This window comes from Hyla sarda, chromosome 4, assembly GCF_029499605.1.
Source record: "Hyla sarda isolate aHylSar1 chromosome 4, aHylSar1.hap1, whole genome shotgun sequence".
NCBI lineage: Eukaryota > Metazoa > Chordata > Amphibia > Anura > Hylidae > Hyla > Hyla sarda.
In genome coordinates, this window is record NC_079192.1 from 18,529,387 (window position 1) to 18,544,126 (window position 14,740).

General features: G+C 40.3%; 1 protein-coding gene across 2 annotated transcripts in view; it reads left to right on the forward strand.

Annotated features, from left to right (window-relative positions):
- LOC130367592 (uncharacterized) overlaps positions 1-13,539 on the forward strand; it is a 61,383-nt gene extending 47,844 nt beyond the window's left edge. For both annotated transcript variants that reach the window (XM_056570105.1, XM_056570106.1), the window contains 4 exons: positions 4,224-4,261; positions 5,461-5,510; positions 8,846-8,926; positions 13,109-13,539. In XM_056570105.1, coding sequence (XP_056426080.1) covers positions 4,224-4,261; positions 5,461-5,510; positions 8,846-8,926; positions 13,109-13,222 — 283 coding nt within the window. In that variant the 3' untranslated portion in view covers positions 13,223-13,539. The remainder of the gene's footprint in view (positions 1-4,223; positions 4,262-5,460; positions 5,511-8,845; positions 8,927-13,108) is intronic.
- Positions 13,540-14,740: the final 1,201 nt, after the last annotated feature.

Sequence of the window (14,740 nt, forward strand, 5' to 3'; positions counted from 1 at the left end):
GCTCCTTATGACAACCTCTGTATACACCTTGTCCTAGACACTCAATGTTTATTTATTACAATCTCTGTCCTAGATGGCTACGTATGACAATTTCCTTTGCAATTCAATTCCCCGATTATGACCCAGTCTCTCCCACCAAAATCCTGTGTATTCACTCACTCACATCTCATACACACTCGGGTAGTAGATAGTTACTTTATGACAGGTACAGGGTAACTGACGCTGGGCAAGAATTACCTGTTTCTAGTTTGTCACGGGCCAATCGATTTAAGGCACCAAGATAAACCAAAAGGGGAGACAGTGGCACTGTGGCTAGGTACAAAAAGGTATCCTACCGTACTTTCAGAGATGATCCTCTGCCCGCTGTTCATCTGTTCCATCTCTTTTGATTCAAAATTATGCCCGATCGGTGCGACTGGTTTATGAACGAAAACCCAAGTCCCTGTTCGGGCGCCAAAACTGATATGGATTTTATCAGTTACCCTGTAACAACTATCTTACTTCCGGCCAAATCCGTATACAGAATGTATATACCGAAGTGTACCATGGTAGAAGTAAATCAAATGGAGCCATGTTTAAAGGGGTAATACAACAAAAAGGACCTATGAGTGGAGGGTTAATCCAATATTATTTACATTTGACCGCTAAGCGATCACTAAGACCCTATATTTCCCACCCAATATAAAACTTAACGTTTATTGAGCCAAGATTAAAATGGCCTCACTGATTGGCATGACACTGCATTCTATCTAATTGAATTGAAAAAATAGATTGTGGCTGCAGTCCACAATCTACAAGTGTGAGACAATTAAAAATCTAACACATTGCCCATCCCGTGGAAACTTTTTTTTTAAATCAACTGGTGGCAGAAAGTTAAACAGATTTACAAATTACTTCTATAAGAAAATCTTAATCCTTCCAGTACTTTTTAGGGGCTATATACTACAGAGTAAATGCTTATCTTTTAAGATTTCTCTGATGTCAGGACCACAGTGCTCTCTACTCACCTCTGCTGTCCATTTTAGGAACTGTCCAGAGCAGCATATGTTTGCTATGGGGATTTTCTCCTGTTCAGCACAGTTCCCGAAATGAACAGCAGAGGTCAGCAGAGAGCACTGTGGTCATGACATCAGAGGAAATGCATTTCTTTTTTGGATTTCTCTTTAGTATACAGCCCCTAAAAAGTACTGGAAGGATTAAGATTTTTTAATAGAAGCAATTTACAAATCTGTTTAACTTTCTGGCACCAGTTGATTTTTTTTTTTTTCTTTTAAAGTTTTCCACAGTAGTACCCCTTTAAGTGCTTCAAAATTCTGCTTCTTCTGAGCTTCTGACATTTATTGCAAAACGTTCAAGCTTATATCACCATGGCATTTAACATAAGTTCACACCCTCACTAGGGGGGTGTTGTTAGCCCTATCATACCATATGCATACCATATAAGATATAGTCCTTTGTTAACTTTCGGCAGGCTCAAAAGTTTTTCGGGCGTTGTTCAGGACTTCCTCTACTCTATGGTGGGGGCGAAACAGGGAGGAGCAGAGTAGCACAAGGAGAATGAAAACTTTTGTCCCAAAATGGCCATTTTATGTTGCATACATATATTCGCACATAGCCCCCTGAAGAAGGAACAAAACAGTGGCTGTAGGGGTTCCGCGACATACTGACAGTTACTATGGGTGAGTGCATATAGGACCCCAGACTACTGAGAGGGTGTAAACAGGCGTGCATACCAGTTACAGGCATAATATGAGACAGTCTATGGCTAATAGATAGGATATGGGTTATCCATCAGATACATGACTTTCTGATACTCATTAGCTGGTGTTGCATCCAATCCTGTGCACTATATTTCATGCATGATAGCATATTGTACTCATTTGGTCTAGAATCTAGAGTTTTATATTGGTGTGTTGTTGTTTATCTGGAGTTTTGTACCTCTATTTTTTCTTCGGTGTAAATCTATTCACACATATAAACGTCCATTACACCTGTACATGACCGCGAGCATCGGAGTGATGCTCGGATCATGTGCGGCAGTTCCCGGCTGCTAACAGCAGCCAGGGACCCGCTGGTAATGGCTGACATCCGCAATCACCATTAACCCCTCAGATGCCGTGATCAATACAGATCATGGCATCTGCAGTAGAGCGGTCAGAAAAATGCATGATTGGATCGCCGGCAGCTCTGCCGGGGGGATCCGATCATCCATGATGGCGGATGGAGGTCCCCTCACCTGCCTCCGTCCATCTCCCGGCATTTTCTGCTCTGGTCTGAGATAGAGCAGACCAGAGCAGAAGATAGCCGATAACACTGATCAGTGCTATGCCCTATGCATAGCCCTGAACAGTATTAGCAATCAAATGATTGCTATAAATAGTGCCCTATGGGGACTATTAAAGTGTTAAAATAAGAGTAAAAAAAGTAAAAAATAAAAGTAAAAAAAATTTGAAAACTCCCCTTCACCAGTAAAAAGGTAAATTGTCCCTTTGTCCCCATTTTACCCCCAAAAAGTATAAAAATAAATATATTTGGTATTGCCGCATGCGTAAATATCCAAACTATTAAAATAAAATGTTAATCATCCCGTACGTTGAAAGGCATGAACGTAAAAAAAAAAAAAAGTGCTAAATTGCTGCTTTTTTTTTTAAATAACATTTTATTCCCTCAAAAAAATGGATAAAAAATGTAGTGAAAATTTAATAATGCAAATGTGGTACCAGAAAAAAAGTATAAACGTATGGGTCCAATTTTAATCGTATTGACCCACAGAATAAAGAAAACATGTCAATTTTACCGTAAAGTGTGCAGCATGAAATTAAAACCTTACACAATTTGCAAAATTGCGGATTTCCCCATACAAATAGTATTTTTTTGAGTCCTTAAGGGGTTACTGGGTGATGATTCATCAGTGGTGATGGGCTGCATGGTCTTAGGTGGCCTTCCAACAATGAGTAGGGTCATAACCTTACGAGTTTTAGTGTTAAATTGGACTGCAATATAAATCACCAGCTGACCAACACCAGTGAAAAGAGGTGCCTAAAATATAACTTTTGTTTCTATAATTAAAATACTAAAAGCAACAATGGTGTGAGTATTGTGCTTGTATTTTGTTTAAGAGACCAGAAAGAAGAGCTGTTAAGCTGTAATGGTGAATGGCAGATGTTCGGACCAATCAGATTCGCCCCGCTCCCTGCCCATATAAGGGAGCGATGGCCATCTTTTCGCTCTCTTGTTCCTGCGCCTCTGAGGAAGAAGCATCTGTATCGCAGCTGTCGCAGTGAGTTAGGCCTGAGCCTTGCGGCAACAGCCGGATCATTTAAAGCATAGAGTGTATCAATTCCCAAACACTCCGCAGCACCACCGGATCTAATAATTCCCCTAAATCTGGACGAATCTGCAAATCTTTTCCTCATACTACAAAGACTATATTTATAACTGGGTCCGCTACAACTGTCAGTCACTACGCATATTCAGGACTGTTATATGAGACTGTTACTGTGCCTTGGATGTGTAACAAGTACTTTGAGTAAAAGAAGTTCAAGTTCAAGTTTAACCCACTTGTGGACCTTCAGTTATTTCATGCACCTGTCGTTTCTGGGAAGGGCGGCAATAGGCCGGAGCATAGCCTCAGCATCATAGCCCTCAGCCTGGCGTCATGAACTCTAGGGTTAACATTAACCCCTCATATACCAGTACCATACCACCACTACCATACACCCCCAAGGGCTACCACACGTCTATCCAGGAGTATGTGTTTGTTATCCTGTCCTGTTTTAGTATACTGCCTTGTATGTGTCTGTTTGTTGCTTTCTAGTTTTCCTGTTATGTATTTTGACCTTAGTCCTGTTAGTTGGTTATTGTGTTAACTTTATGTGTTTCTGACTCGTTCCCCGACATATACTGATATGTTTGTTTTGTTTGACTTGATGCCCATACACTTTAGTGCAGTATAGGGACTGTCTTTGTGGTTGTCAATCTTTCGCTCAGGACGGATGAGCAATAGGAAGGGTCAGTGGTTTTAGGGACAGTTAGGGCTCACTATTTCCCTGTTTCTTGCCCCTCTTTCATGACATCTTTTGACTCTTATTTTACTGAATATCATTTAGTGACTAATGCACACAATCTTTAATGTATATCTCTATTTATATGTTACTTATAACATTTACTTACTGTTCTTCATACACTTGTCCCTACTGTATTAATGACTTTTTTTTTCATAGCTCTGCTGAAATGAAAACCTCTGATAGCCCTGACACGGGTAAATATAACTGTGAAATTCACTGGTGTCTTTTGATATTAAACTTCTTTTCTTCATGAAAAAGGTGAAATATGTATTTATTTAAATCAAAAACTTTATTCACAATTTATACTGTTTCTTCATTTTTACGAAAGGAAATAATAGTTAAAAATGTTTCCTTGAGCTGTTATTGTCTTCCGGTTCTGGGGTAAAGGCTTTCTTCCATAGGAATGTATCTTTCTAGCTTTTGGTTTGAGGAGAATTTAAGTGGATGATCCTAATAAACACGTCAACACATCAAGTTCCTGAGGCTTCTACAATACTTTGTTTATTAAAGTTCATAACTGTGAATTTCCTAGATTGTTATCCATTCTAGACAATTGTCCCCGGGTTCTAATTTCCATGGGTTCATTTATGAATAATTTATTATATTTTATGGATGATCTATCCAGTGTATTCAATGATAACCTCTAAGATTATAATAAATGAAAGGTGGGCATAAACATGGTTGACCATTTGGAGGTTTCTCCCATCTGCACACAGGATCCTTTGAACTCATCCATAATGTCTATTGGGTTCTTGTTTTTTTCTTTTTTTAAAGGGACCTTCTCCCCTGATTACTTAGTTTGGTGGGGCAGCAGCTCTAGGTAGGGCCCTGTTTGTTCCATACTTCATCCATGTAAGAATTCTGGAGGCCATGGTGCCTCCACACAATCCTCTCTTTGAACCTTACCAGCAGTTCTTTCCCTCTCATGGCTTGCTTCTTTGTCTAATATATGTTGTCAGCTTTGAGGTCTTAAAGGAGTACTCAAGAGGAAGAAAATTATACAGATTTGTAAATTGGGTCTAATTAAAAATATTAATCCTTCTAGTACGTATCAACTTTTGTATGCGCCAGAGGAAGTTGTGTAGTTCTTTCCAGTCTGACCACAATGATCTCTGCTGACCCCTCTGTCTGTGTCAGGGACTTCCCAGACCAATATAAATAATTATCATGACCACTGACAACCTACAAATAGAAATAAATACAGTTTACTACATTCTGATTGGCTGTACAACTACCCATGATCCTCCCATTATCTCACCAGCCTATAGAGAACTGCTGTAGCATGGAGTGGCAACTTAGACTTATTTTACTGTTAAAGCCTCAAGCTTCCTCTTATACCTGCATTTACCTTGAAGTGATTTGATCTTAACTTTATTTCACCTTTGCTTTCCAGCAACATTTACCTCAGAAGAAAAACAACCATATTGTGAGATCTCGACAAAGGTCAGAATATGGAATATCATAAAACTGTAATAAAACTGTAATGGGCATTTGTAGAGACAGAATGTATGTGTTTATGATTCTTTGTATCTAGATTATTTCAGAAATTATTTACCAGAATTAAATGTATTTTTCTGGAAAAATTACTGACAGCCTCTCCAAAGGATACACCATGAATATCTGATTAGTTGGGTGTCGAAACCCAGCACCAACCCAGTATAGGGAATCAGCAGAGCCGTGGTACCAGAAGCCAAAAGCCTCGGCTCTATACATTGTTTCTAGTGGTGACACCGTGTTACTGAGCTGCCATTTACTTTCATAGGAGCTGCACTACAATTACCCAGTACCGTCACTACTATGGATAGGCCATCAATAATTTTAGCCCAAAAGCCTCCATTTTGTATTTGTACTTTGAGACTATGTAGGATTTATTAATGACAGATATGTCTAGTCAGCTGTTTTTTTGCTTTTGTTTTTGGCACCTAATAGCCATGCACAGAATGCCACCTGACAAAAAACTGAGCCCATAAGAAATAATAGGATCGATTTTGTCATACATGTCCCCCCTGCTTTTTTTTTGTACCGTGTTGAAAGGAAAAGATTGAGGACCAGATTTAAGTAAAGGAGCCTAACAGGCTTCAGGTTCAGGTAAAAGTGCTGGAAAATAACATTCAATATTAGGTGTCTGGACACTCGACCTTAAAGGGGTATTCCAGGCCAAAACTTTTTTTTATATATCAACTGGCTCTGGAAAGTTAAACAGATTTGTAAATTACTTCTATTAAAAATCGTAATCCTTCCAATAGTTATTAGCTTCTGAAGTTGAGTTGTTGTTTTCTGTCTAACTGCTCTCTGATGACTCACGTCCCAGGAGCTGTGCAGTACCTATGGGGATATTCTCCCATCATGCACAGCTTCCGGGACGTGACATCATCATTGAGCATTTTGACAGAAAACTTCAGAAGCTAATAACTATTGGAAGGATTAAGATTTAAAAAAAATAATAATAATTTACAAACCTGTTTAACTTTCCAGAGCCAGTTGATATATATAAAAAAAAGGTTCTGCCTGGAATACCCCTTTTAACCCCTTAAGGACTCAGCCCATTTTTGCCTTAAGGACTCAGACAATTTAATTTTTACATTTTCATTTTTTCCTCCTCGCCTTCTAAAAATCATAACTCTTTTATATTTTCATCCACAGACTAGTATGAGGGCTTGTTTTTTGCGCGACCAGTTGTCCTTTGTAATGACATAACTCATTATATCATAAAATGTATGGTGCAACCAAAAAACACTATTTTTGTGGGGAAATTAAAACGAAAAACGCAATTTTGCTAATTTTGGAAGGTTTCGTTTTCACGCCGTACAATTTATGGTAAAAATTACATGTGTTCTTTATTCTGAGAGTCAATACGATTAAAATGATACCCATTATTATATACTTTTATATTATTGTTGCGCTTAAAAAAAAATCACAAACTTTTTAACCAAAGTAGTACGTTTATAATCCCTTTATTTTGATGACCTCTAACTTTTTTATTTTTCCGTATAAGTGGTGGTATGGGGGCTCATTTTTTGCGCCATGATCTGTACTTTTTTTTGATACCACATTTGCATATAAAAAACTTTTAATACATTATTTATAATTTTTTTTAATAAAATGTATTAAAAAAGTAGGAATTTCGGACTTTTTTTTTTTTTTCGTTCACGCCGTTCACCGTACGGGATCATTAACATTTTATTTTAATAGTTCGGACATTTACGCACGCGGCGATACCAAATATGTCTATAAAAAATGTTTTTTACGCTTTTTGCGGGTAAAATAGGAAAAAACAGACGTTTTACTTTTTTATTGGGGGAGGGGATTTTTCACTTTTTTTTTACTTTTACTTTTACATTTTTTTACATTTTTTTTTACACTTGAATAGTCCCCATAGGGGACTATTCATAGCAATACCATGATTGCTAATACTGATCTGTTCTATGTATAGCAGGAGATGCCGGGAGCCGCACGGAGGAAGGAGAGGGGACCTCCGTCCGGCGTTCTGAATGATCGGATCCCCGCAGCAGCGCTGCGGGCGATCCGATCGTTCATTTAAATCGCGAACTGCCGCAGATGCCGGGATCTGTATTGATCCCGGCACCTGAGGGGTTAATGGCGGGCGCCCGCGAGATCGCGGGCGTCGGCCATTGCCGGCGGGTCCCTGGCTGCGATCAGCAGCCGGGATCAGCCGCGCATGACACGGGCATTGCTCCGATGCCCGCGGTTATGCTTAGGACGTAAATGTACGTCCTGGTGCGTTAAGTACCACCTCACCAGGACGTACATTTACATCCTGCGTCCTTAAGGGGTTAAAGAGAACCTGCCACTGTTTCATGCTGCCTAAACCACGGACAGCATAGAACACAGAGATCTTTCCCATGATCTATTTATACCCAGGACTGTATCAATAACAAAGGGGCATCCTCTGCGTCTAGAGGAAAGAAGGTTTCTACACCAGCACAGATGGGGGTTCTTTACTGTAAGAGCAGTGAGACTGTGGAATTCTCTCCCGGAGGAGGTGGTCATGGTGAACTCTGTAATAGAGTTCAAAAAGGGGCTGGATGCATTTTTGGAGAGTAATAACATTACAGGTTATATATACTAGATTTATAGGGACAGAACATTGATCAAGGGATTTATTCTGATGCCATATTTGGAGTCGGGAAGGAATTTTTACCTCTAGTATGAGGGTTTTTTGCCTTCCTCTGGATCAACTCAACTCAATAGGGACTTATTAGGGTTATAGGTCGAACTTGATGGACTCTGGTCTTTTTTCAACCTTATGAACTATGTTACTATGTTACATACAGGTAACAGGCTGCTGACACTGTTATTTACTCAGGAATACTCATGTATTCCAGAGTAAATTATAGTTTTAGAAAGCCATCGGGAATTGGATTAGTAGCTTCTTCCCACATCACTGGCACTGAGTGATACGTCTCGCTCTAAACACTGTAATGGAGAGAAGTGTCACTCAGGGCCTTCTGGGGTGGGGAGAAGACCCTAGGAACCACCCCAATAACTTCCTACTTGTGTCCTGGTGTCCTTTTTATTAGCTTTTTAACCCTGATTTTTCTGGCTTGGGCAGCACAGAACAGGTAACAGGTTCCCTTTAAACTGTGTCAGCCCCAATAAATAAGTTATATTACTTTTTGGAAGATGATGAATTGTAGACCAGTTTAGGAACAGACCTTTTATCACCAAAATATATATATATATATATATATATATATATATATATATATATATATAATGATAGAGAAAATTGTAATTTAGATATCATCACCTTTCAGAGCTTAGAACATGATGAAGGCGCAACAAGTAAGGAAGGAGCAACAGACAAGGGGATAAAGAGTCAAAAAGATGAAGAAAATGTAAGTAACAGTAGATCTACTCCATCCAGCAGGTCCTCTCCTCTGTTTCCATCCGGCTGCTCCTCTCCTCTTTTTCCACCCAGCAGATCATCTCCTCGGTTTTTTATCCAGCAGGTCCTCTTCTCTATTTCCATATAGCAGGTCATCTCCTCTGTTTCCATCCTGCAGGTCCTCTTCACTATTTCCATCTAGCATGTCCTCTCCTCTGTTTCCATCCAGCAGGTCCTCTCTTCTGTTTCCATCCAGCAGGTTCTCTCTTCTGTTTCCATCCAGCAGGTCCTCTCTTCTGTTTCCATCCAGCAGGTCCTCTCTTCTGTTTCCATCCAGCAGGTCCTCTCTTCTGTTTCCATCCAGCAGGTCCTCTCTTCTATTTCCATCCGGCATGTTCTCTCCTCTGTTTCCATCTGGCAGGTCCTCTCCTCTGTTTCCATCCAGCAGGTCCTCTCTTCTATTTCCATCCGGCATGTTCTCTTCTCTGTTTCCATCTGGCAGGTCCTTTCCTCTGTTTCCATCCCGCAGGTCCTCTTCTCTCTTTCCATCCAGCAGATCCTCTCCTTTGTTTTCATCCAGCAGGTCCTCTTTTCTGTTTCCATGCAGTAGGTCCTCTTCTCTGTTTCCATCCAGCAGTTCCTCTCTTCTGTCTGCATTCAGCAGGTTTTCTCTTCTGTTTTCATCCAGAAGGCCCTCTCCTTTCCATCCAGCAGATCCTCTCCACTTTTTTCATCCTGCAGTTTGTCTCCTCTTTTTCCATCCTGCAGGTCCTATCCTCTGTTTTCTTTCCATACATAGCATTATACTGTTTAGGGACCTTAATAAATCTAAGAAGTGACTATTTTCTTATCTCCCAGTCACAAAGGCAGCAGGTACCAGTGATCAGGTCTATGTAAGAGAACAGGGATCTAGATGAGCGATATTTTTCTTCGAAAACAGAATGTAAAGTTCTAAAAACAGAATGTGAATTTTCACAACCTATGTTTGTTTCTGATATTTTGGGGAAGTGTCTGTACTACAAGATGTAACAGATAAGAAATGTAATGCCTAGCAAAAAATATCTTATGTTTTCTGTCAAAGCAAAATAAAAAAAAATATAAAATAAAATAAATGTAGTAAAATGTTACAGTACAATAAGGCAATAAATTAGGCCAGGATGACGATTAATATGAGGTCTGTATTGTTTATGATGAATTTGAAATGTTCAATGTTAAAAGAAATGTAAAAGAAAATTGGCCCCATTTTGTTGTATTTAAAACTTGTGAATTAATTTATTTCTACCCTCTCTTCATGTATAGCTAATAATTATCAATAACAAAAAGTATATATAAATACTAGCTGAGTTTTTCCTTCCTAATCCTTGTTGGGGAGGAAAATAAACAAAGGAGGAAGCTTTTGACTTCATATCCCGTCCTCATATATTGTTGTCATATCCCGTCATCATATCCCGTCATCATATCCCGGCCTCCTATCCCGACCTCCTATCCTGACCTCCTATCTTGTCCTCCTATACTGTCCTCCTATCCCGTCCTCCTATCCTGTCCTCCTATCACGTCCTCCTATCACGTCCTCCTATCCCGTCCTCCTTTCCCGTCCTCATATCTCGACCTCCTTTCCCGTCCTCCTATCTCGACTTCCTTTCCCATCCTCCTATCTCGACCTCCTTTCCCGTCCTCCTATCTCGACCTCCTTTCCCGTCCTCCTATCCCATCCATCTATCCTGTCCTCCTATCCCGTCCTCCTTTCCCGTCCTCCTTTCCCATCCTCCTATCCCGTCCTCCTTTCCCGTCCTCCTTTCCTGTCCTCCTATCCCATCATCCTTTCCCGTCCTCCTTTCCCGTCCTCCTATCTCGACCTCCTTTCCCGTCCTCCTTTCCAGTCCTCCTATCCCGTCCTCCTATCCCATCCATCTATCCTGTCCTCCTATCCCGTCCTCCTTTCCCGTCCTCCTTTCCCATCCTCCTATCCCGTCCTCCTTTCCCGTCCTCCTATCCCGTCCTCCTATCCCGTCCTCCTATCCCGTCCTCCTATCCCGTCCTCCTATCCCGTCCTCCTATCCCGACCTCCTATCCCGTCCTCCTATCCCGTCCTCCTATGCAGACCTCCTATGTCGACCTCCTATCCAGACCCGTAATATGTGTACCAGTTATTGAAATATCTCCAGCCGTACCGAAGTTATGTGGGAACATACATTTCCCATTGATTTGCATGGGACTTTAAACAAAAACCCCGACCCTCACAAATGGGGGTGGTTAAGGGTTAAATTAACTATCCTATATTTTAAGTGGACATATAAGTAACATGTGACCAAGTAACATGTGATCAAAATATCTCCAGCCGTTTGGAAGTTATGCAGTAACATATATTTCCCCAAGACTTGTATGGGACTTTAAACACAAACCCCGCCCCTGGCAAATGGGGGTGAGTAAGGGTTAAATCACCTATCCTATGTTTGTTGCTGACATATAAGTAACATGTGGCCAAGTTTCATGTTAATATCTTTAGCCGTTTGGACGTGATGCTGGAACATACACACATACATACATACATACATACACACACGTTGAGTTTTATATATATATATATATATATATATATATATATATATATATAATTATTATTATTATTATTTTTTATTTTTTTTATTTAATATATAAATGTAGAAAAGAAGCACAACCAGTCCAAAATGTGTTTCTGATTCTGGTGCCAAAAACTCCAACTTGAAAAAGGGATCTCACTTAATTTCATATTTAAATATTGAATTTAGATATATATTTTTATTTTAAATATTTAAATTTAATTATGTATTTTAACGTTAAAAATTTTCAAAATTAAATATATAATTATAATTTTTAATATCTAAATTCAAAATATATACCTATTTTCAATATTTAAATATCTAAATTGCAGATGGGTAAATAAAAGCATTTTTTTTTTCCTTATTTAGATGTGTGAAGTGCTGCTTCCTTGCTATTCACGTTGTTTTATATGCCCCTGTTTTTAATAATATATTTTTCCTTTTTAAACCTGAAAGACGATCAAAATACATATACCGTATATACTTAAGTATAAGCCGACCCGAATATAAGCCGAGGCCCCTAATTTCACCCCAAAAACCCAGGAAAAGTTATTGACTTGACTATAAGCCTAAGGTGGGAAATACATCATCCCCCATGTCATCATCCCCCCCTGTCATCATCCAGACCCCCGTCATTAACACCCCCGTCATCATCACCGCCTGTCATCATCCCCCCCTTCATCATCCCCCCCTTCATCATCACCGCTTGTCATCATCACCCCCTGTCATCATCCCCCCTTGTCATCATCCAGACCACTGTAATCACTCCCCCCCCCCCCTTCATAATCACCGCCTGTCAATCCCTTCATCAGTGGTCTTCAACCTGCAGACCTCCAGATGTTGCAATCGGCTATCCAGGCATGCTGGGAGTTGTAGTTTTGAAACACCTGGAGGTCTGCAGGTTGAAGACCACTGCAGCCTTCGTCATCATCCAGAACCCCCTTTAAGTTTTCTACTCACCTCCTCTTGGTGGGAAGGAAGGGTGAGCTGGTCGGGGCCATCTATGCTGCAGGGACCGTGGGGAGGGTTAGTTGCTCCGGGCTGTCCATTTTCACCTGGAGGCCCTCTTCTCCGCTCCAGGCCCGGCCCCGGACTAGTGACGTTGCCTTGATGACAACTCACGGGGACGTTCATGCGAGAGGGCCTCCCGGTGAAGATGGACAGCCCGGAACGACTAACCCTCCCCACCGGACGGTCCCTGCAGCATAGATGGCCCGGACCAGCTCACCCTTCCTTCCCACCGAGGGGAGGTGAGTAGAAAACTAAAGCGGGGGTCTGGATGATGACGAAGGCCGCAGTGGTCTTCAACCTGCGGCCCTCCAGGTGTTTCAAAACTACAACTCCCAGCATCCCCGGACAGCCGATGGCTGTCCGGGCATACTGGGAGTTGTAGTTTTGAAACATCTGGAGGTCCGCAGGTTGAAGACCACTGAGAAGGGATTGACAGGCGGAGAGTTCACTCGAGTATAAGCCGAGGGGGGCATTTTCAGCACGAAAGATCGGGCTGAAAAACTCGGCTTATACTCGAGTATATACGGTATGTGTGTATAATAATACATTTCTGTTATTAATATCTTTTCTATCATGAATAGACATTATATTTATCTTTCTAGGAGAACGTTCTCTACTCTGAGATAAACCAAACCAAACTGCATAATAGAAATCCATCTCCGAACCAAAGACCGGAAGAAGAAGAAACTGTCTACAGCGCCGTCAGACATGTGTGATACAGCAGATCACCAGAATACACAAAATAGGATGTGAAATTTTAGTATAAATGTATTTTTTATCACAAGGGACACAAATAGCACAGAATAAAGTGCTACGATGCTACGAAAGAAAAATCTACCATCCATGAGACTTAATATAATTTGAACTTTAAACTTTTGTTGGCATAAATGCATTTCTATAGCGAGGGATTCAGAATAAATTCATACTACAAAAAGTTTTTTTAAAAAACTAAACGTTTAATAAGAATTTTTTTTTTGACCTGATGGACAGGAAGGCTGGGTTCACACTACGTTTTTCAACTACGGTTCCCGCATACGTTTTCTATCAAAAACTATATGGGAAAAAAACGGATGTAACAGTATGGGAAAAAGTAAACCGTATGCGTTTTTAAACAGTATACTGTTTTTATAAGTGCATACAGTTCCGTCAGTTTTTATAGAAAAAAAAAACATAAGTTTTTGAAAATTTTGTCCATTTTTAATGGGAGGGGTCTTGGGTGGGGACTTTAGGATTCAAATGCGCATGTGCAAAGTAAAAACGTATACGTTTTTCCCCTATGGAACCGTATACATGTGCGTTTCCCATTGACGTCCATGTTTTAAAAAAACGTATGCGGTTGCAGTACGGTTTTTAAACCGGAGTCAAAACTGTGGTTGACCACGATTTTGTCTCCGGTTTAAAAAACGTACTGCAACCGCATACGTTTTTTTTAACATGGACGTCAATGGGAAACGCACATGTATACGGTTCCATATGGGAAAAACGTATACGTTTTTACTTTGCACATGCGCATTTGAATCCTAAGGTCCCCACCCAAGACCCCTCCCATTAAAAATGGACAAAATTTTCAAAAACGTATGTTTTTTTTTTTCTATAAAAACTGACGGAACTGTATGCACTTATAAAAACAGTATACTGTTTAAAAACGCAAACGGTTTACTTTTTCCCATACTGTTCCATCCGTTTTTTTCCCATACGGTTTTTGATAGAAAACGTATGCGGGAACCGTAGTTGAAAAACGTAGTGTGAACCCAGCCTAAGACGGTCGAATGCAGGTATTATTTGCTTTCCCGATGGAACAGAAAAATATGATCCAGTTTCATTTTGCCACATTTGGCTTCAGGAAACTATTAATATATATAATTTTTAATATAATTTTTTGCAATAGACAGGGCCACCGGGTTCCTATGAAAAAAAAAACTGTTCTTGAGCCCTCCCCCGAACTTTGCTTGTAAAAGTCTTGAATGAAAGAGATCGGAACAGTAATTTAAAGTCTTGAAGTCATGACCACTCTGCAAATACTCCGCCGCTAGACAACGTATTCCCTATCCAAAGGATAGGGTATAAGATGTCTGATCGTGGAGATTGGGGCCCCCACGATCAGACATCTCATTCCCTATCCTTTGGATAGGGAATAAGTTGTCTAGTGGCGGAGTATTTGCAGAGTGGTCATGACTTCACGCATCACCCCTTCATGCATGTCTATGGAAGACCAACAAATGTCCTTTGGATAG